This window comes from Haliotis rufescens, unplaced genomic scaffold (genome assembly GCF_023055435.1).
Source record: "Haliotis rufescens isolate VD_foot unplaced genomic scaffold, xgHalRufe1.0.p SCAF_37, whole genome shotgun sequence".
In the NCBI taxonomy this organism is placed as follows: Eukaryota; Metazoa; Mollusca; class Gastropoda; order Lepetellida; family Haliotidae; genus Haliotis; species Haliotis rufescens.
Window position 1 is genome coordinate 2,929,933 of NW_025964079.1, and position 25,130 is coordinate 2,955,062.

Consider the following 25,130-nt stretch of genomic DNA (forward strand, 5'->3'; position numbering starts at 1 on the left):
AAAAATGTCTCACAACGTTTGCTGTAAACCCTTTTAGGTTTCTAATATTGATGACACTAACGCTCTGAAGATGTTTTGCTAATATACTCACAACATTCGTTGAAGGGCCACCCACACAGATTGTAATATATTAAAGGTTATGTGGAGAATTAGAGGATTAATTTTGAAAATTTGTATACTTGCGGTTGGCGCAATCCCTGACGGGTTTCCAGGACCTCGGAAACCAGCGTGACACCTTGGGATACATGAACGTTATGATAATTCCTGCATATTATCCTGGCGTATTATCCTCTTTTGTAAAACACCATGTCATGTTGGGAAGCCTTCAATAGTTGTGCTGATCATACCTTTGCCGCCGTCAATTCCCTTCCGTACTGACATCTTGACAACACAAACGCTTGTTCACAGCAGTTGTAAGTCGGACAGCTGACTAGTTGAGGGTCGCTTGTAGGTTTACAGAAGAAATATTCCTTATAAAGCTGGGAGAGGGCTATTCACGAGGCCATGCTGCCTGTTGTGACGTGGTGGGTTTTTATTGGCTTCTGCCTTTGAGGGTGCCACCCACAACCCTCTAGTCACACGGATATACCACTGAATTTGTCTTGTCATCCAATGTAAGAACTCTTGAGTCATATCCGTGTTCCAAGCTTGTACAAGTAAATTCGACTGGGATTTTCGCCTAATACGCATTACCGTGCGTGCTCATAAGCTTTGGGTTAAATATTTTACTGATTTGTCACCCCGTGCAAGGTGAGGTGAAATTGGGTTTAACGTCGCGTCCAAGATTATTGCACTTATATAGCGACGTGCATGCACGTGTGTGTGTGTGTGTGTGTGTGTGTGTGTGTGTGTGTGGCTGCTTGTACTAGTCCGGGCTGATGCCGATTTATAGTGCTAGCCCACTGAGATACCATGCCGCAGTTTAACATGAATACCCCACTCAGACACAGTATACTGACTCCGAGCCGACCAGTCCTTGTTTTAGCCCTTTAATGCCGATTGCCAGACAGGGTAACAACAAGTACCATCTTTTAACGTCTTTTGGTATGACGCGGCCGGGGATCGAACCCCGGACCTTCCGCTCTCCGGGCGGACGCTCTACCACTAGACCACGGAGGCGGTCCACTCCGTGCAAACAAAAACAGGCGAACATATTCAATATTGAAATATTGGCATCCGCGTATCAGATAAACATTAATATCAACCAGTGCATTGCACTCCGGCATCCGGAATACCAAGAAGCCTTGGTTCAGGCGTACCAAAAGGGTATTGGCACGCCCGGGGTTGCTACCTCCTTCTTGTTAACGGAGGGTGAAAAGGGCAACGGGTGGCCATTGTTGTTCATAAACGTTTCCTTTCTGACTTTAATCTGTCAACAATGGGCACGTCGACCAGAGGAGTTTCTTTGTCTGTCGGTATCCGCGTAAGGAGGGAGGGTGTCTGAATGCGCCCCGCGTGCTGTGAATAGATCACCGTTCCGACGTTCTGTCATTGAAGGTTAACGTCTTTTGCTGTGGTTCAGAAATACTTTTCTTTTAGGTACGTACTTGTATGCATGCACAGGAATACATTTTGTCCTCATAATTCATCTGTGGTCTTGTGGTAGAGCGCCTGGTCGGAAAACGGACGGTCGGTGGATCGATCCCTGTTCGCGTCATGCCAAAAAACGTTAATAGGTGGTACTTGAAGCCACCCTGCCTGGTTCTAAGGTGATAAATCAAGGACTGGTCGGCTGTATCCATGTTAAACTGCAGCATGGTATCTCAGCGAGATAGTAGCACAATACAAGCGAATATAGTCCCGACTAGCTTGTATAAGCACACACACACACACACACACACACACACACACACACACACACACACACACACACACACCGCTATTACGGTGCAATAATCTTGACGCCGCTTTTAACAGTATTCAAGTTATATCTTAATGTGGGAGGAAAGCCCGAAGTGATGCAGGTCTCAGACGTTTACCACTTCGGTGAAACCTACGAGCACGGGTATGGTGCTGACAAACCTAGAAACATAATTGGGGCGCAACCGAGATTCGAACCCACAATCACAGGTTTCTGGCGTGACCAAGGGACGCAACTCCGCATAGCGAATCGCGGCGTCTTAGACGGACTGGGCCACCCGTGCCACCGACCACTCCTTGTTGTAACAACCATCTTTTAACGTATTTTAGTATAATGCGGCCGGGGATCGAACCCCGGACCTTCCGCTCTCCGAGGGGACGCTCTACCACTAGACCATGGAGGCGGTCCAGTCAAGTGTCAACTTCATGTGGTATCATAGGAGGAACACAACGTAACACATATTGATTTTATTTGCATTAAACTTCTAATAATTAATTTCAATTATCTAAAAATCACCATGTTCCTATGTTTAACAGCATGCAGATAACCTCACTTTCACGTTGCTTTTTACCGTGAACATATTATAAACTCGCATGCCATTTTGAACCTTTTCGCGTGATTGCTTTTTGAATTTTTAAAAAGAAATTCCAGAAGTGAACGCACGAAGCGCACAATAGAATGTTACCAAGATCTTCAAAAACTCGGCTTCTAAGGTTTCTACCTATGTATTACAGTGTGGATTCTATTGTGAGCACTGACGCGCAAGAATACAAAAGGGCGTCTTTTATAAGTACTGGCGTGCTGGGTTCATTTGCAAATCATAAAGTCAGCTTTCAATAGGAGATACATGTACCACATTTGTTCACTCGGCGTCAGGTTAACACCAGACAACAATGGAACCAGATATCAAGTTGTACACTTGCGAAGCGCTACTTTCTTACGTCCTGAAGATGTGGTTATGAAAATTCTCGTATTATGAATGGTGCTCGCGATCATAATACGACCGTAACGTGACGTATGTCGAGACCCACTTTGTACCATGTAAGATATTCAGATTGATCACGGAGTCTATATTACAGTAGAACACGGATATAACGAACACGGATATAGCGAACAAACGGATACAACGAACTGTTAAAAAATCCCCGATTTATCTCCAATATAATATCATATAAAATTTACGTATATAACGAACTCTCTTCAGCGAACTAACGGATACAGCGAACTGATATCTGATCACCGACAAGCCCATCTATCACTAATTAGTGACGTGTATAGCGAACTGAGAAATCTCACTCAGTGTCAAGTGTCACTGACAATTGGCTGTACGCAATCAGTGGCGAATCAATACAATCAGCGGTGACGGATCAACCTTGTTTAATTTGCATTGTGTTAATCTTACCTGTACATGTAATCTTGTCTGTAAAACAAACATTAAACATAAAAAAATTACGAGATTGTGTCCAAGTGTCAGATCACTTGCATATGCTATCATGGCGGGCAATAGTAAGACTGACTGACTGACTGATATAGAAGAATTAACGTGCGCTTTCCGACTGCAGCGTATTTCGCACACGGGCCTGGCCAGACCATTTAGTGTATCCGAGAAGGGTGAAAGTGGTGTGTGCAACACAAGAGGGGGCTTTTAGGGGTTGCTTATATCGATTTTTTGAAATTTTAAAATTTGGAATAAATGCCGAGGTGGAAAGCTATCAGTTTATATAATCGAGCCCAGGCATTCAAGCCTAGTTCGGCAAGGGTTGAAACTGGACTTTTAAAGTCAGTTAACTCCTTGCCTCGGGAAGATGGTTGCTATTCGGCTTGGCCCAGAATAACACGAGTTGGTCACGAATGAGTCAAGATGTGATCAGTTTCCACTTCTATCAGAATAGGGGCGGTCGGGTAGCCTAGTGGTTAAAGCGTTCGCTCGTCACGCCGAAGACCCGGGTTCGATTCCCGACATGGGTACAATGTGTAAAGCCCATTTGTGGTGTCCCCCGCCGTGATATTGCTGGAATATTGCTAAAAGCGGCGTAACACCATACTCACTCACAGGGTGAAAAGGGCAACGGGTGGCCATTGTTGTTCATAAACGTTTCCTTTCTGACTTTAATCTGTCAACAATGGGCACGTCGACCAGAGGAGTTTCTTTGTCTGCCGGTATCCGCGTAAGGAGGGTGGGTGTCTGAATGCGCCCCGCGTGCTGTGAATAGATCACCGTTCCGACGTTCTGTCATTGAAGGTTAACGTCTTTTGTTGTGGTTCAGAAATACTTTTCTTTTAGGTACGTACTTGTATGCATGCACAGGAATACATTTTGTCCTCATAATTCATCTGTGGTCTTGTGGTAGAGCGCCTGGTCGGAAAACGGACGGTCGGTGGATCGATCCCTGTTCGCGTCATGCCAAAAAACGTTAATAGGTACTTGAAGCCACCCTGCCTGGTTCTAAGATGATAAATCAAGGACTGGTCGGCTGTATCCATGTTAAACTGCAGCATGGTATCTCAGCGAGATAGTAGCACTATACAAACGAATATAGTCCCGACTAGCTTGTATAAGCACACACCGGACACACACACACACACACCGCTATTACGGTGCAATAATCTTGACGCCGCTTTTAACAGTATTCAAGTTATATCTTAATGTGGGAGGAAAGCCCGAAGTGATGCAGGTCTCAGACGTTTACCACTTCGGTGAAACCTACGAGCACGGGTATGGTGCTGACAAACCTAGAAACATAATCGGGGCGAACCGGGATTCGAACCCACAATCACAGGTTTCTGGCGTGACCAAGGGACGCAACTCTGCACAGCGAATCGCGGCGCCTTGGACGACTGGGCCACCCGTGCCCCCCGGCTCGTATTAGAGAAAAATGTCAGTTATACGACTTTCCGATATGGTTCATATATACTACCCCAAACAAGTTAAAAACAACCCACAATTGGAAGGCTGTGTGTTACAGACCCCACCAGCCATGACAGATTAACTATAGTATAGTAATATTGAATTTTAAGTAGAACATCTGTACATTCGGGTAATCTCGGCTAACTCCGTTACCTACATAGAGTGAGTGAGTGAGTGAGTTTGGTTTTACGCCGCTTTTAGCAATATTCCAGCAAGATCACGGCGGGGGACACAAGAAATAGGCTTCACACATTGTACCCATGTCGGGAATCGAACCCGGGTCTTCGGCGTGACGGGCGAACGCTTTAACCACAAGGCTACCCGACCGCCCCTTACCTACATAGAAACCCAGGCAGGCACGGTGCAGTGATGCTTAATAAATCCGCTGTAAAACGCATACCGGCAGTGCCCGCAATGGCAATGTATGTAAATTAAGATCTTGGTCCCTCTAACATGTATCAGATTAGAATAATTAACTAGCTGAAGGTTCATCGATAAAACACAGATGAAAGAACCTACCACGATGAAATCCTAAATGTGCATGCGTTGGCAGCTGTAGTCGTACCATTCTCGAGAATCCATTGTATAATATCTCCATTTAATTTCCATAGCTACCATGGTCTCATTTGCTACCATAGCTTCGTTTTGAGTCCGACTTGGCACGAAAATAGCCGTCCAATCGAATTACTCTCCTTCGCGAAAGATATTCTGTGCATCACTCGCTCGCAGAGAACGGGATGCGGACGGGGTGCTGTTGCAAATCAGTTGAATCGACACCTTGGCATTAGAACGATATGATAATGATAATATCGAAACACATGCACGTGGTGGATTGGATAGAATGATGGACGAACATCAACATTACACGTGCGTCGTTTCGTATTTTGTTTCTGTTTCAGCGCATTATCCTGTTTTGTAAAACACCATGTTATGTCGGGGGCCCTTTAATTGTGCTGACCCCTGAAGATCCGGGGTGGAATAGGTCTTCAGTAACCCATGCTTGCCGTAAAAGGCGACTATGCTTGTTGTAAGAGGCCCCTAACGGGATCAGGTGGTCACGCTCGCTGACTTGGTTGACTTATGTCATCGTATTACAATTGTGTAGATCGATGCTCATGATGTCAATCACTGGACTGACTGGTTCAGACTCGATTATTTACAGATCGCCGTCATATAGTTTGAATATTGCTGAGTGCGGCGTAAAACAACAAACAAACAAACAATAGTTGTGCTGAGCATATAATGATGTACCTTTGTCGCCGTCAGGCATCTCGACAGCACAAATATCTATTTACGGCCTCAATGTCAGACATATCAGTGGCTGTAAATGACCCGTGAAGATTCCGGGGTAGAATAGGTCTTCAGCAACCCATGCTTGCCGTAAAAGGCGACTATGCTTGTTGTAAAAGGCGACTTATGGGATCGGGTGGTCAGGCTCGCTGACTTGGTTGATACATGTCATCGATCCCAATTGCGTGGATCGATGCTCATGATATCAATCACTGGATTGTCTGGTCCAGACTCGATAATTTACAGACCGCCGTCATATTGCTGAGTGCGGCGTTAAACAACAAACCAACCAACCAACCAACTGGCTGTAAATGAGCGATATCCCCCAAATCGGCTAAGTCACAGATCCTGACCAACCGATCCATATCTTGTCGCCTCATACAACCAGTCATACAGTGCTGGTGACCTATTCTAACGTCGTCCCACACAACGTGTGGTACCTTTGGAAAAGTTAGTTAATGAGGTTCAATAGAAATATGACATGTGTCTTCATCAAACGTTGACACCAAGGTAAGAGCATGTCTTTCAAACATATTCAAAGAGACTCGGTTTCAATTGACATATTTGAATATCTCACAATTCACTCGGTGAATTTGCCATTGAGACATCATGACCAACATTCGCTGCTGGCTGTATGACAAAGGGTCAAGACGTGATCAGTTTCTACCTCATTCAGAATATCTCCATTATGTTTATTCCTATAAATAATATGGTTTACAAACCCGTTGATATCCGGTATACCAGTGACAATGTGGCACTATTACGTGAATACGTTTCTGGGGTGAGAGAGTGTCCGGGTTAGGTAGCCGAACACTCTCTCATTTGTGATGGATTGTCAGAGTAAGAATCTTGCTAGCCCATACGTAATTAATAAACTAATAGGGTGGGAGTGAGAGTGAGAATGAGAATGGGAATGTGAGACAGCGAGAGGGAGAGGGGACAAAGAGCGGGAAGAGTGAGTGAGTGAGGTTTTACGCCGCTTTTAGCAATATTCCAGCAATATGATATCTGGGGAAACCAGAAATGGGCTTCACACACTGTACACATGTCGGGAATCGAACCCGGGTCTTCGGCGTGACGAGCGAACGCTTTTAACACTAGGCTACCCGGCCGCCCCGGGAAGTGAGAGAGATAGATAGAGAGAGAGAGAGAGAGAGAGAGAGAGAGAGAGAGAGAGAGAGAGAGAGAGAGAGAGAGAGAGAGAGGGAAGAGAGGGAGCGAGAGAGAGACAGAGAATCCAGAGAATCCATAAAAATGTGATAAAAATTACAACGACCGGGGTAGAAAATGTCTTCAGCAACCCCGGCTTGCCATTAAAGGCGAATATGCTTGTCGTTGGAGCCGACTAATGGGATCAGGTGGTCAGGCTCGCCGACATGGTTTATACATGTCATCGGTCCCAATTGCGTGGATCGATGCTCATGATGTCAATCACTGGATTGTCTGGTCCAGGCTCGATTATTTACAGACCGCCGTCATACAGCTGGAATATTGCTGAGTGCGGCGTAAATCAACCAACCAACCAACTTCCAGGGAGAGAATAGATTCCATTATTTGCAGTGAAGATAGCACCAGCTTGTTGGGTTTTTACATCTGTTCAAAAACGCACCAGGCACAACATGCCCAGTCGTCTAAGGCGCCGCAATTCGCTGTGCAGAATTGCGTCCCTTGGGCACGCCAGAAACTTATGATTGTGGGTTCGAATCCCAGTTCGCCCCGATTATGTTTCGAGGTTTGTCAGTAAAATACCCGTGCTCGTGGGTTTCACCGAAGTGGTAAACGTCTGAGACCTGCATCACTTCGGGCTTTCCTCCCACATTAAGCTGACCCGCCGCGACATTACTGGAGTACTGTTGAAAGCGGCGTTAACCCAACTCACTCACCATGCGAGACCTGAAGAGCTCTCGTTAGAGCTGAAAGTGTTCGTTTATAAAGGACTAATTCAAAGGTGTTTTTTTTATTTCTGTCTGTAGAACTGAATTATATAAACTTTGTAACAGTGATCGATAAAGTATTCAGTACCTTAATTTTCCCAGGCACTCACTCTGAACTTAAACCGGCATGTTCCAAACCGCTTCTTCGGAATTTTGTTTCTGAGAAATTTATTAAGGCCTTTTGAGTTTGTATTCACGGTAATGCGTTCAAAGGCCATGCAACAATGTGCACCTGATTGAAACGTCTAGTTCACTTTGGGAATTGACTATGTATAAAGGTCAGGGTCAAGTATTTATGAATATGTATAAAACTTTTAATTAAGATTAGTTAGTAAGGTTGTTTGACTTTGTTGCAACTTAGTTACATAGTGAAGTACCTTTGATACTTACATTATATATTGTTTTATTCACAAAAAGTGTTAGGCCGTAGGCCTATTACACAGAACTATTTACAGAGAGAGGGAGAAAAAAGAATTACCATTATTTTACATATATATCCATATCCATACGCATTCATACACATACATGTACACATGCATACATACAAATACATATTTAGACTGTATGCAATGAACGAAGTCGAAAAGCTTAAAGCCCCAACATCCGATCAGCCTAATCGGGGTGCATGCGCAGTAAATATTTTACGTATAAGGAAAATGGGCGGAGCTTACTATTTATAGTAACCCACGTGTCTCAATCTAAAATACATGTGGTAATCGGCAACAGGTGAACACCATTATGCACATCATCGTAGGTAACAAATTAACGTTGTTAATCTATTAAAATCATTTAAATTTTTTTTACCTACGTTTACTCGAGGAAAATGGCGACATAGTCCTTCCAAATCTGATCCCACATGTTGTAAGTTTTCCGTTTGAGGACTTTGGTCTCGGCCTGACGTCTTGGGTTTCTAGCATCCATGACATATCTTGATGATGTTGTTGGTCTATTTACGTGTTCATTCCAGTCTAATACTGCCATATTCGTCCGAAAACGATAAACATCGTCAGAAAAATTAATTCTTTTGTTATGATATTGTAGCAGTGAATTGTTGAAACTTTCAACAAAAAACGTGTCCATACAATGAACGTAGTCGTCGGTATGTTTATACACAACAGTATTTTTCAAAGCTTGACACAGAAGTAGCTCAGCCTTTGGGTCACAAATAAGTGTTTTGGATGATTCATAGTGCGCGTCTTGTCTACATCTCGACGTTTCTGAACAGTTATTATGGATATCCTTGTAATGATTGACCACATTCATAATATTATCGCGGAGCTTGTTGGCATCTTGATCGCAGTTCCTAATGCACCAATAAAAATGAGTCTTGATACTTCCTGCTTTGTCCGATAACTCGCGATGCCACGTCACATCCTCTTTGTATTTTGGACCCAAACACACACATTTAACCTCCTTTGTAACATTTTTCGTAGCATGCCATGTGTCATTTGTTGACGTTGTATCAGGGCGCTCCTCCCTGATAAATTTATTTATGACCGAATTCCTGTCATGACAATGTAATTTCACATGTACTCCGACACCATTGTCAACACTATCAAGATATTCATAGATACGCTGAGTTCCAATAAGTTCGTGTTTTTGTGTGCAGGCATTGTCTACTTTTGATACAGTTTCCGTCCTGATAACTTTGTGAGTGTTAGCTCCAATGCAAACAACATCAGTAAAACGGGAGTTTTTCCGTGTGGCATGGCGAGCGTCAGTGAGAATATTAATTCCATCCATATTCGGGTAGGTCACAATTTCTTCTAAAAGTGCATCCTCGCATGATTCACGACTTAAATCACAAACGACTTCTTTATAGTTTGAAAACATGTCAGATATGTAAGCTGAACCAAGTCTTCCAATGTCAGCTGCTTTCGCAAATCTGTCGTACTGATTGGGTAACATTCCAGACACAAGGTATCCATGACACATGCGAGAGTTTACCAAATATTTATTACCAAGATAGGGTGAACTGGGCCATATTATCACATGATCTTTTTCACATCTGAAAGTAACATAGGCAACATGTCCAATCATTTTCATGTCCAATTTCTGAGCAGGAAACGAGCATGACAAACTGTGCGAATAAAGTCGACCACAGAGCTTTTCAAGAGCATTTTCAGAGGCACAAAACATCTTTTGATTGCATTCATCCGTATTTTCACACTTGCAGAATGAAGAATCACGCGTAAAAGATTCGTCAGTAATATTCCCATCGTTTGCATCATCTGTTAAAACGTTTGCACGGACTGGATCGATATTTTTCTCAATAAAATATGAGAAAGTATTATCGAGAAGTTGTTTGTTTGTCACAAGATTAGGGTTCCCTTCTCCAAGAAAAGTTTTGATTTTCTTCGCTTGTTCATAAATGAAATCAATCTCGTCTCTGTTTTCAGCTGAAAAGTTAATTTTTCCTTGTGGTGAAGTTTTTCTCTCCGAATTTCTTCGTTTCACAGCTTCTGGATTGTCTTTTGAATATTTTCTCTTAATCCCGTTACTATCGCTTAACATTCTAGCAATACCTGCCATTTTTAACAATATTCGTCACTCTAGATCTACAGATCGGTTGCATAAAATCAGCAGACAACAAATAGAGAAAAGCGGGAAATTGGGCGTGGCTTATGTAACCCATAGGGGTGTGACAGGTGACTTTCGCTTTTGATAAGAGTTTAACTTTGAGACTTTTTCGAGAACCTAACTTGAGTTGCATATATATTGTTTATATAATACAAAATTGGTCGGTTTTGATTGTTTGAATGCAATGAATGCCATTAACCCTCCAGACCAACACAACCCATCCAACCCGTCGTGTATTAGACTACCCACCAACGCTTGGGTCACGCGACATAAGAAACAGCTGACCAAAACAACGCGCTACCATTATTTTGAGGGTTGTAGAGGGTGCTTTTCATAAGTTGAAATTTTGATTTATGACGACTAGCCATGCCTAAATATGCTTATTTGTAATGTGAAATGATACTTATTCACGGTAAATAATGAAACATTCCTTAAATCGCTACAAATCGTATATTCATCAAACTTTTTCATGATGTGTAATATATCTTTCATATAATGAGCGCTTCCAAATTCTATCGGTTTCTAATGGGTGTTACAACCAAGAAAATTTTGACAGGTCGCTTTCACGTTCGTTCACTGCTTATATATTTCAACGCTTTCATGATGTCATCCAAGTTCACTATTACACTAAATGTTGATGAAATGCAACAAGAAGCCATTCGAAGTTTATTCAATTACTCGGGATGGGATTTCGATGCCGCAGTGCAGGACGTTTCGTCGTGTGATGCCAGTGTTCAGACGCGGGAAAGTGATGCAACGATTGACGAAGCCATGGAAGACAAGTTGAGTGATGCAAGTGTAGATGTCACCGGTGAAGAAGATTCGTCAGAGAAACCCCCTACTTTTATTGATGCTGGGGATGAAGTGAACGTTTTAGATTGTGATCTGAATGTCAGTATCGACGATCGTTTCCAGGAAATTCAGGAATGTGAATTTTGTTTTTGCCGCCCGTGTGTGACAACATTTCCTCAAAGATGGCTTGGCCGAGGCTCCGCCCCTCACGACAGAAATAGTGGGGTTCGCAGGACTATTTACAAGAACTATTGGTCGATGTTGGATAGACGAAATGCATGGAGGAATCCAAGGTATCTTTCCAAGAAGACAAGACTGTTGAATCGTGACCATTTGGACGAAACTGTTGTTTGTGTGCGCCGGGAAATTATGCCCAATTGTGTTTTGAACCATGTTCGTGGATTATATCCAAACATTCCTAATCGGGATTATATGGGACATAGGTGGTGGTAGTCCTCAAAACTCTTTCCAAGAACTGTTGGACGATGTTGGACAGAAGGAATGATTTGAGGAATCATCGAGGGATCTTTTCAAGACTGTTGACTCGTGACTGTACGAAACTGTTGATGATAATTCGGACTAGTGTGCGCCGTGAAATTATGCCTGATTGTGTTTTGAATCATGCATGTGCTCGTGGATTCAAATACATTGTATATTCTGAATATGGATTTTATGGAACATACGTGGTGATAAATATGCTAAATAAGTTGAAAGGTAAGACGCCTCCTGAAGTAAACATCGACTATTCATAACCTGCATATTTCTATAAACAAGCACTGTCTACATATTTCAAATTGATCATCTGATTTGTAGAAATCGAATCAAGAATTACTTCATATTGTGTATATGTGTAAACTGTTATATTAACATGTCCACCAAAGATGATAGATTTGTGTATAAATAAACTACATATTGTCGACATTATAACTTTTATTTATTTTGTATAAGTTAATTTGCATAGTCCCGTTTACAATGTTTTCGCCAAATGCGGTGCACAAAACAGTCGTAAACTGTATGGGTATGTGTTCATTGTGGTACTGAACTTAACGTCTTTGTAATGCCATTTGGTAGTTTCTTGGCAGTTTCGTTGCAAGTAAACAAACACTTCGAGAAGTTGTGCCATGTGCGAGTTCGCCACGTGGTTTACTATAATTAGATTCGCTCGCGCAGTAGATGTCAGCTGACCGAAGGCTAACTCCTCCCACTTCTGTTGTTTCACAGACGACTGGATTTTTTACAACCAAACATCAGATCGAATGTAATATTTTTTTATATCGTGTGACTTTTGTTACACTGACTGGTGTAGGGCAAATCTGTCTGCCAAGATTTGGATGTGAATGTTGTCTCGTTCTTTAGTTATTCAAGATTTTGGGTCACCGATTACTGGCTGACCGATCATCGCAACGTCTGTCAAACACTAAGATCTCGCAAAATACCGCGCTATTTATAGTCCGGTTGGGACTTTAATAAACGTAGACTGCTAGATTTTGTATGATTTTAAAGTTAGTGGATGACATAAGATCATTAAATTTATTTTTAGAAGGGGTTGTAAAATATTTAGGAGGAATATATTCAGCTCTTAAATCACTATAAGCATTGCATATAAGCACAAAATGATATTCGTCCTCAATAAAATTCTGGTTACAAATCAAACACAGTCTCTGTTCTCTAATTTCCTTAATTTATCGACCGGTCTCAATTCGCAGCCGATGGGAGGAGCATCTCAACTGAGCAAGTGCAGCTCTGAATTTTGAAACATTTACTTCATTGATATAGCTTTCTAAGCCAAATGAAATTTTGTAAAGAGAGTAACTTTGGGATTTAGTGCTAGATGAAACCGCTGCATGCCAATCTTGCTCAGATGAGGCTTTTAAACGGTTTACAAATTCCGAAATAAAACTTCTACTATTATTACTAAATTGCATCTCCCATATGTAGCCAAAACCAAACGAACAGAGAATGTGTTTGATTTTAGAGACCCAGTTGATCTTACCATTATTAACATCAAGTACTAATAATCTATAACATTTCTTAACTAATCTATTTTCAGGCAAATGTAAAATTCTGTACCAATAAGTAACTACACGCTTATAAGCACATATGTACATAGGATACCTTCCGCACTCCCCACTAGCCACATGATTTGATGAAGATTGTTTAACCCCAAGAAAGCGTTTACATGCTAGTACCTGGATTTGCTCGTATTCTTTGTAAGTATCTACACCCCAAATCTCGGCACCGTATAAAAGAATTGGAGATATTTTAGAATCAAACATTTTGAAAAACAAGTCATAAGGGAAGAGGTTGAAGCATTTTTAGAGATTTAATGACACCAAATGGGACCTTTTTAGCTTGTAAAGCAGCACTAATAACATGCATAGACCAGGCGAGAGTTTTTAAAGGAATGGTACCGAGATATTTATAAGAACTTACACACTGAAGTTTTTTACCCTCGTAATACCACTTTTCATATTTTGATAAAATACCCCCATTTTTAAATACCACTACCTTAGTTTTATCCAAGTTGACTGTTAGATGATAGTTACTACAAAAACTTTCCAGAGCTTTTATGCGTTTTTGAAGGCCATACACAGTATCAGCAATAAATGCAACATCATCAGCAAACAACAATAGAAAAATCTGTACAATGTCATGGTGTAGCTGTACACCTGGGTGCCATTGTACAAAGCGATCTTAGCGCTAAGGTGATCTTAACTCCCATACCTTAACATAGACTTACGATAGTCGTAGCGCTAAGGTTGTTTTGTACAACGACACCCTGGAGTGCATGTTGATTCTATATACTTACATTAAGCAATAATAATCTGTTATTAGTCAGCATATTAGTCATATTTTATACTTGATCATTTTATACCTTAAAAGTTCATTCTATAGCTTTGTGACATTAAGTAAACTTTGTTTCTGTTTAACCTCCACTGATCGTTTCAATGCATGCAACATTCACAGCATGTCTATTGTCTCTTTTATACCCCAAGGTGGCAGAATGTTTACATTTAAAATTAGTTGGCAGTCATAAAATAACTGCGTGAAAATAGACAGCATCAAACAGGTGAAAACCAGTGATTAGTCAGATTTAAGGGAGAGCAGGAATGCATGCTGTTTCCCTGCTACATGTGTTTGTTTGTTTGTTTGTTTGTTGTTTAACGCCGCAATATTCCAGCTATATGACGGCGGTCCGTAAATGATCGAGTCTGGAACAGACAATCCAGTGATTCACATCATGAGCATTGATCTAGGCACTTGGGATACGAAGACATGCATCAACCAAGTCAGCGAGCCTAACCACCCCATCCCGTTAGTCGGCTCCAATTTATTACAAATATACAATATTTACGATAGGGAAACGAACTCTACTAATAATCTTTTAAAAATATTTATTTCCTTCAGGTTTACAGAAAGAATACCAGTGCTGGATGATTAAGGGTATAGCTAACAAACATGTAGGTCAAGGCTTCATATATATATATCCTACGTATGTTTGTTTGTTGTTTAACACCGCACTCCGCAATTATCCAGCTATGTGACAACGGTCTGTAAATAATCGAGTCTGGATCAGACAATCCAGTGATTGACATCATGAGCATCGATCCACGCGATTGGGATATGATGACATGCATCAACCAAGTCAGGGAGCGTGACCACCCGAACCCATTAGTCGTCTCCAACGACAAGCATATTTGCCTTTTTATGGCAAGCAGGGGTTGCTGAAGAGCTTTTCTACCCCGGTCGTTGTAATTTTATCACATGCCAATATACCTACTGCTTCTGCACCCATGAATCTGTAGCAATTGCGTCCGACTCATCTGTTTCCGGGGAGGCTAACGATATCGTGTCACGATACAGGATTACTCTTGGACTGTAAACAATAGCAGTACCACCACTTCATCTGAAACTAGTATGTAGAGAATAACTAAGAGGAATTATGACTTACCATATTTGACTGAATAAATTGTGTTACAAGAAATCATCTGTTACAAGTTTTGTTTCTTTGTTGTTTTAAGCCGCACTCAGCATATATGCTAGCTATATAACGGCGGTCTGTAAGTAATCGAGTCTGGACCAAACAATCCAGTGATTAATATCATGAGCATCGATCCCCGCAATTGGGATCAATTACATACATCAACCAAGTCAGCGAGCCTGACCTCCCGATCCCGTTAGTCGCCTCTTACGACAAGCATAGTCGCCTTTTACGGTAAGAATGGATTGCTGAAGACCTATTCCAACCTGGATCTTCAAGGGTCTTAACGAAAACTGTACCTAACGGGGACCAGTGAAATAATTTATATATTATTAAATTAAACTTTGCACATTATTGAAATTCAACGTGGAACTATAAACACGTTGTAGGTATAAGGATGGCGTATGAATACAACATTCTGGCAATAAAGTGCGCAGCTTTCTCTGTGACTGATCATAAGGAGCGTAATATGACGATTATTAAAAAAACAAAAACATGTTAATGATAACATTTATTAACTTAAACATGTTAGAAACCTCGGCCTTCAAAGCAAAAGCCTAGCTTCAAACTCGGTTCAGTGTAGATGAAGGGAGAGAGAGGATCGACCTATCAGTCATGCCATGACGGCTATGTGATTTCATACGAGTCAGCACATGGTTCATGTGTTATGAAATTGCTTGTTATTTTAGTTTATCTATACGTTTTACGGAATGTCTGAGCGAGAAAGATGCACGACACGAGAGTGCCTAGGTTGACATGAAGACGATATTACTAACCACTGTCCACTTGGTCCAAGGGAGGCCACTCTCATTTGCAAAACGAAACTTCAGGGTGCCGTTGTACAAAGCGATCTTAGTTCTTAGGTGATCGTAACTTTCATACCTTAACATAGACTAACGATAGTCGTAGCACTAAGGTTGTTTTGTACAACGGCACCCTGGTCGCATATATATATATATATATATATATATATATATATATATATATAGCCTGCAACCTCGGGGTATCGCGGTACTTGTCATGTACGCTAAACGGAACAAAATGCACTCACTAACCTTTATGTTTATTCGTGTTCTCTGTATCAGATATCATTCATGTTATCAAACAATGCATATTTTACTGATAAAAGTTCATTATTTACATTAGCAGCTCCGAGTAAAAGCCGGGCCTCGCGCTCTGTTTGACAAGGGAGAGAACTCCATCGTATCGCGGTACAGAGAAAAGTTGTGTATAGAGGTCCGAATTGGACAAAAAGAGGACATAAATCTACGAACCACTTGGTATGATCATGCCAGACATCAGTGATTTGTCCAGACAAGTGCAAAGACAGCACAAGTAAAATTCTAAATGTGTTATCAGCAATAGGTATTCAATGCATGTTTACCGAAAAGTAAGAGAAAAATATTTTTATAAGTCAACATCAAAATATGAGAAATGATATTTTAAGATTGTTTAAAAAATTGGATGACAATAATTTGTCACAAAATGGAAAAAATGTTAAAAGTCAACAATAAATATATAAAAAGCACTCCTAGTATGCCCAAAGTATGTATTTATCTTTTGGTTACTAGTGAAGAACGTATTTCTAAGTTTGGCATTATGGCCCTTATGATCTCCCAATAGATTCTGGGCACCGAGCGGGAACAAATGCGCTGACTACGTAACTTCCGTTACCTCATTAGCTATAGTTGCCATGAATATGCAGATGATCTAGTTCAGGTCGATAGAGAAAGTTTACTTGGGGAACTGCGGGTTATTTCGTTGGCCATTGATAGATGGGGGTAAGGCAATATTACTACAGATGCCAGAAATATGTATCAACGGATTAATAACTCCTTACTTACAGCAGACGGAACATTCCGAGGAAATTGAAATTGTTTACGAAGTGAGCACTTCCTGGTTACTGATTTGCATTATTAGACAGCCGCTAAGGGGCGTGTCCCGCGTGAACCACCGGAAAGCACAAATGCCGCGATACGATGAATGCCGCGGTACCATGGGGTCCGAGTATATATACTGAACGACAAAAGTTTTTACCAAATCTGAAACAATTTCGGTTTGCAACAGTTAACTTGCCATATTGATTTCAGAAAATGCGTGATTTCATAAAAAAACAACCCATGAACATGCCAAAATGTCAATTTACAAATCAATAGCGTGTGTGTCCACCTCTGGTTGCGATGCAAGCAACAAATCTTCGTCTCATGGAATGGACCAGGCGTCGCACAAAGTACTGTGGGATATCTGTCCATATCTGCTGGAGCATGTTTGGAAGATCCTGGAGTGTCTGTTGAACACGTGGTTGACGTCGAAGGCGCCGATCCATCTAATCCCACATGTGCTCGATTGGTGAGAGATCAGGGGAGCGAGCCGACCAGTGTATGACATTCACGCTGTTTTGTTGAAGAGAATCCTGAACAAGTCGAATAATATGAGGCCGGGCGTTGTCATGTTGAAAGATAATGCCTTGGCCATGACGACGCAAAAACGGTAGAACAACAGGGCCGATGATCTCGTCGCGGTAGCGCTGTCCTTTGAGATTTCCCTCTACCACTATCAAACGGGTCCTCTGTCTTGTTGTAATCCCACCCCATACCATAACGCTGCCGCCCCCGAACCGTTTCTTCCATGACACAATGACTGACGTAACGTTCACCTCGACGTCGGTACACTCGTTTCCGTCCATCGCGGTGGCTGAGGTTAAAAAGAGACTCGTCAGTGAATAGAACTTGTCCCCACTGCATGGCCGTCCAGCGTAGACGCTGTCTGCATCACTGTAGACGTGCTTGACGGTGGTTTCCTGTCAAAATGGGACGTCTGGCGGGTCTCCTGGCGACAATCCCTGCACATCTGAGGCGGCGACGTACGGTTTGTGAAGATATTCGTCGAAGGCCAGGGATGCTTCTTGCAGTCACTGTTGCTGGCTGGAATCGATTTCGTAGGTGTGTTGTTCGAATCCGGTTGTCTTGTCGATTATTGGTTACGCGTGGCCTGCCACTCCGAGGATGGTCTCTGACTGCATTCGTCTGTTGACAACGTTGCCATAAACACCCAATGGTGTTTCTGTGGACGTTAAATTGTCTTGCAACATCACGTTGACTGGATCCTGCTTCAAGCATACCAATGGCTCGCAGACGCTCATTTTCGGACAGGCGTGGCATTTCGTAATGTTGAATAATTGCGTAATTTTGTTGTTTTTCTGAGTGGTTGTTGTCAGCACGATGCTAAACAATGCATATGTAATCCAGTTAACGCACATGTTTTTATACCCAATCTTGGATAGTGAAATGCATGGGGCTTGCATAAAAGTGAATTTTTGCATGGAATGCATGCTTTTCTGTAGCATTTGCGTTTTTGTGACTTGATTCCATACATGTACTACAATATTGAAAACTTTACTTGTTTGAAAAAACACACTAAAATATTGGTGTCACGGGAACTTTTGTTGTTGAGTATATGTTCAGATAAAAAATATTTGTTCACACTGGTATTTCTGTCATGTGCGTGAACATTATTTTCATCAAGATTGTCATAAATTTACGAAAACCATGCATTTCATGTCGCGAGGTAAACGGATCATCTTCTCCAGTAGCAATTTGGGCATGAACACATTTTTGGGTCTCGCAGCTTAAAGCAACAATGGGACCGCCTCCGTGGTCTAGTGGTAGAGCGTTCGCCCGGAGAGCGGAAGGTTCGGGGTTCAATCCCCGGCCGCGTCATACCAAAAGACGTTAAAAGATGGTACTTGTTGTTACCCTGTCTGGCGCTCGGCATTAAGGGGCTAAAACAAGGACTGGTCGGCTCGGAGTCAGTATACTGTGTCTGAGTGGGATATTCATGTTAAACTGCGGCATGGTATCTCAGTGGGCTAGCACTATAAATCGGCATCAGTCCGGACTAGTACAAGCAGACACACAAACACACACACGTACATGCACGTCGCTATATAAGTGAAATAATCTTGGACGCGACGTTAAACCCCATTTCACCTCACCTCACCCAAAGCAACAATGTCGCTCTCAGCTGCTTTTCTTCTCCATCCATGATGAGCGTCTCTCATAATGTCGACAATGCCTCGAGAATCTTCCTGGTCAATTGTTTTCAACAATGTCATACACACTGCCTCATTCACGGCGTCATTCCATGTTCGAAATAGGCATTGGTCCGTAGACCCAAGGCCGACAGATTTGTTCTCGGGCTGATCGTTTTAAATTTCAGCAGGTCCTTACGGCCTGCAGTTTATTAAAGTAATTATTTATTTAGCATCATTTAAATGATGTGATAAACATAATCTGTGAAGCCCATTTCTGGTGTCCCCCGCCGTGATATTGCTGGAATATTGCTAAAAACGGCGTAAAACCACACTCACTCACCCACTCACTCACTCAAATGGTGTATGACATGTTGTCGCAAATACAGGCAGTCAACCGTGACTGGTAAGGGAATGGTGCGGTTATCAAGTTGCACGAATTCCTCGATTCGGAAACAGCACTACAAATACTTCAGGGCCCACTTGCACTAAGCGATCTCAGCGCTACGACTTTTGTAAGCCTTGTATGTTAAAGCATGGGAATTACGATCATCTTAGCGCTAAGATCGCTTTGTGCAAGTGGGCCCTGGACTGAACTGAATAAACGAAGTGTTTGGAGAAATCCTAGATACTTGGACTGTGTGGACAAAACGGGTACCACAGACAGTTTCTGTCACTAAAGATTGGATGTCTTAATTTTTAAATCATAACTTCACTGATATAATACAATATTGATTATATTGGTAGATTGTATTCCACATCAACTCTGTTGGAAGATAAATATACTTATTACTCGCCCGTGAAGAGATCACCCGTTTAATGACAATAAACAGGTATTACACAGTCTTTAATACCAAAGCGCTTGCCTATGTACTGCGGGAACAAGTTTCACTAACAAATATTGAAAAACTCTCAATCTCCCTTGGCTAATTCAACAACATATTATTAACGTGATAGATGATAGATCACTGAGAGGAGCTTATGCACACTCGATGACCCCAACAACCCTGTTGCATGGCTGACGTTAAAGGGCATTGTTTCGCCGGTGTGTCTTGCAACAAAATGTCGCAAATTACGTCATAGGGACAGTCAGGCATAATCAGTATATTGTTCAGACAAGGCATGGACTGACATTGTAGAAGTTGTTCCCTCTGGTTGGTGTACGTATTTGCTTTTTATTGTTTCATGTAGGATTGTTTATATTAAGGATAGAATTTTAAGTTATGTATTGTTTTTAGATGTAATGATATTCTTATAATGATTATGATAACGAAAAGCCACTTTAAAAAACAACAACCCAGAACAACCCCGAACAACAAAAGGTAAGACTTCACCCCTAAAAAACTATATAACTAAAAGGATTGAGCGGCAATGCATACTGATACAACTTTTGGAGGGGGAATACGGGCGGAAACTGTACAAGTTTATGTATAGAGCTACTGTGAAAGAGACGGCGGAGTGGCGTTGTTGTTTTTGTATATATGTACATCCACGCTGTTATTAATTCATCGTGTGAATTAGTATTGTCAGAAGTAGACTATTAGTATTTGCATGGTAGTTTCGTGATAGTAGTAGTATTAGTATTAGAAGATATTAGTATTGTTAGTAGAAAGACATTGGTAATAGTAGAAGTAGGCTAGGAGCACCGAAAACGGACAATCGGACGAAGAGATTCGTCCATGTAACGCCATGCTGTCAAATGTCCGTTAACGATGACCAAGACAATGTGGGAAGCCCATTTCTGGTGTCCCCCTCGGTGATATTGCTGGAATATTGCTAAAAGCGGCGTAAAACCCCAACTCACTCACTCACTCATAACACCCCCTCCATCATACGGCACGACAACATGCCGCCTTTCATGTCCCCCCCAATGGCGGTAAATATGCTGGCTGAATACCTCAGCACTGAACAGACACAACCGGCGTGAGTGAAGTCGTCCCTCTGCCAGTCACGTCGCTGCCAAAGACGTACAGTCCGAGCCCGACTCAATCTCTTACGACGATGTTGTGCTGTCAATAACTGTCCTCTGTGAGGACTGTAAACTCTAATTCCTTGAGGCCTGAATTGCCTGGCCACTGTCTGTCTTCATTGGGCGTAGTTTCTCTGGGTCTGCCTGTTCTTGGCTTGACCGATGTCTTCCAGGTCTCTCTGTAACGTTGCATCAGGTTAGTCACAGCAACACCGGAGCAACCAAAGGTTCCAGCAATGTGGACATGGGTGGCTCCCATCTGTATCATACCCAGGGCCCGTTCGCGTTGTTCGGGTGTCAGTCGTTGCATTTCTGTTGTGGTGTTTTATCAGTGTGAGTGTCTGACATACCGTCCGTATCATTTATATACTCTTATTACACGTTTAGTTTCGGCTGCCCAAGCAGAACACGTTTTCCACATTTTCGAATTTTCTGAAGCAAAACGTGCCTATGCGTGTAGCACTTTCTGTAAAGAGCAGTGTTGTGTTTGGACAATGTGTTTTGCATTGATTTAGTTTGAACTTATGTTATTAAATGTTTGCAAGTTTTAATTTTAAAGAGGTTATGCTTCTTTTGGCCGTCAGTATATGTGAATCATACAGATGACATTATGTGCCACCACATTTACGTGTTTGATAGAATCGAAAAAGATAACAAATGTGAATACAATGAAACCCTTTCAAGTGCTCGTTCCCAAAGAAAATGTATTGAATACCCGGAGTACAAGACAAGCGGGATAGTGTCATTTGATTGGAAATCTCTGCTGTGCAGTGTGATAAAAAACATAATATTTGGTTGGAACAATCATTAATTTATTTGAAATGTCCTTGTATTTTTTTGTTGCAATCTTCAAATAACAGAAGCTTTACTCTGATTCTCCTTTATCTTAAAGTTCTCTGTGTTCTCCTTCTTCTTCTTCTTCTGAAAGAATAATAACAAAACTTTATTACAGAGCTGTAGATGTGCCCAGTGCATTACTTATTTCGTCGACAATATCTTTTAATGACAGTGGAACAGAAATGGCATTCGTTATAACTGCATGCCTTCAATCACATATCACGACAATTTCTTACACTGGTTAAACTACTAAATAATGACAGGAAGTTTTATTCTGAAGAAAAGCAATACATAAGTGTGTCGAAGTGTGTGGTTGTATTAACCTTTATTCATCTTCTTCGTCTTCGTCATCTTCTTCGTCTTCCTCGCGTTTTCTGCGATCTTCATCTTCATCTGGAACATTGACAAGGAACATGTATTGCAAATGTGAAAAAGTTGCATCCATATATAAGATCATGTGTTTAAATCAAGGAACAGAACTGGCCTTCGTTATATGTACAATACTGTTGTGTCATAACAGGATAGCATAATATTACATTCTTCCTTGAAAAGATAGACATTTGTGAACAATGCCACAAAATTCTGATTGCAAAGGATAGCAATAAATAAGTGTCTGGAAGTGTGTGGTTGCATTAACCTTCTTCATCTTCTTCATCTTCCTCATCTTCTTCATCTTCCTCATCTTCTTCGTCTTCCTCATCTTCGTCTTCTTCACGTTTTCTGCGATCTTCATCTTCATCTGGAACATGCATTGCAAATGTGAAAAAGTTGCATCCATATATAAGATCATGTGTTTAAATCAAGGAACAGAACTCGCCTTCGTTATATTTACAATACTGTTGTGTCATATAAGGATAGCATAATATTACATTCTTCCTTGAAAAGTTAGACATTTGTGAACAATGCGACAAAATTCTGATTGCAAAGGAAAGCAATAAATAAGTGTCTAGAAGTGTGTGGTTGTATTAACCTTCTTCATCTTCTTCATCTTCCTCATCTTCTTCGTCTTCCTCATCTCCTTCGTCTTCCTCATCTTCTTCATCTTCCTCATCTTCGTCTTCTTCACGTTTTCTGCTATCTTCATCTTCATCTGGAACATTGACAAAGAACATGTATTGCAAATGTGAAAAAGTTGCATACATATATAAGATCATGTGTTAAAATCAAGGAACAGAACTGGCCTTCGTTAAATTTACAATACTGTTGTGTCATATCAGGATAGCATAATATTACATTCATCCTTCCACAAAATTCTGATTGCAAAGGAAAACATTAAATATGTGTCTGGAAGTGTGTGGTTGTATTAACCTTCTTCATCTTCTTCATCTTCCTCATCTTCTTCGTCTTCCTCATCTTCTTCGTCTTCCTCATCTTCGTCTTCTTCCTCATCTTCTTCATCTTCCTCATCTTCATCTTCTTCACGTTTTCTGCGATCTTCATCTTCATCTGGAACATTGACAAAGAACATGTATTGCAAATTTGAAAAAGTTGAATTCATATATAAGATCATGTGTTTAAATCAAGGGACAGAACTGGCCTTCGTTAAATTTACAATACTGTTGTGTCATATCAGGATAGCATAATATTACATTCTTCCTTCCACAAAATTCTGATTGCAAAGGAAAGCAATAAATAAGTGTCTGGAAGTGTGTGGTTGTATTAACCTTCTTCATCCTCTTCATCTTCTTCGTCTTCCTCATCTCCTTCGTCTTCCTCATCTTCTTCATCTTCCTCATCTTCGTCTTCTTCACGTTTTCTGCGATCTTCATCTTCATCTGGAACATTGACAAAGAACATGTATTGCAAATTTGAAAAAGTTGAATTCATATATAAGATCATGTGTTTAAATCAAGGAACAGAACTGGCCTTCGTTAAATTTACAATACTGTTGTGTCATATCAGGATAGCATAATATCACATTCTTCCTTCCAAAAAAATTCTGATTGCAAAGGAAAGCAATAAATAAGCGTCTGGAAGTGTGTGGTTGTATTAACCTTCTTCATCTTCTTCATCTTCCTCATCTTCTTCGTCTTCCTCATCTCCTTCGTCTTCCTCATCTTCTTCATCTTCTTCATCTTCCTCATCTCCTTCGTCTTCTTCCTCATCTTCTTCATCTTCCTCATCTTCGTCTTCTTCACGTTTTCTGCGATCTTCATCTTCATCTGGAACATTGACAAAGAAGATGTATTGCAAATTTGAAAAAGTTGAATTCATATATAAGATCATGTGTTTAAATCAAGGGACAGAACTGGCCTTCGTTAAATTTACAATACTGTTGTGTCATATCAGGATAGCATAATATTACATTCTTCCTTCCACAAAATTCTGATTGCAAAGGAAAGCAATAAATAAGTGTCTGGAAGTGTGTGGTTGTATTAACCTTCTTCATCTTCTTCATCTTCCTCATCTTCTTCGTCTTCCTCATCTTCTTCGTCTTCCTCATCTTCGTCTTCTTCCTCATCTTCTTCATCTTCCTCATCTTCGTCTTCTTCACGTTTTCTGCGATCTTCATCTTCATCTGGAACATTGACAAAGAACATGTATTGCAAATTTGAAAAAGTTGAATTCATATATAAGATCATGTGTTTCAATCAAGGGACAGAACTGGCCTTCGTTAAATTTACAATACTGTTGTGTCATATCAGGATAGCATAATATTACATTCTTCCTTCCACAAAATTCTGATTGCAAAGGAAAGCAATAAATAAGTGTCTGGAAGTGTGTGGTTGTATTAACCTTCTTCATCTTCTTCATCTTCCTCATCTTCTTCGTCTTCCTCATCTTCTTCGTCTTCCTCATCTTCGTCTTCTTCCTCATCTTCTTCATCTTCCTCATCTTCGTCTTCTTCACGTTTTCTGCGATCTTCATCTTCATCTGGAACATTGACAAAGAAGATGTATTGCAAATTTGAAAAAGTTGAATTCATATATAAGATCATGTGTTTAAA

At 41.1% G+C, this 25,130-nt stretch overlaps 1 protein-coding gene across 1 annotated transcript in view; it reads right to left on the reverse strand.

Annotated features, from left to right (window-relative positions):
• LOC124140403 (alpha carbonic anhydrase 2-like) overlaps positions 1–453 on the reverse strand; it is a 36,527-nt gene extending 36,074 nt beyond the window's left edge. The window contains exon 1 of the mRNA XM_046507930.2: positions 348–453. Within this exon, the coding sequence (XP_046363886.1) occupies positions 348–381 (34 nt within the window). The 5' untranslated portion in view covers positions 382–453. The remainder of the gene's footprint in view (positions 1–347) is intronic.
• Between the last annotated feature and the right edge of the window lie 24,677 nt (positions 454–25,130).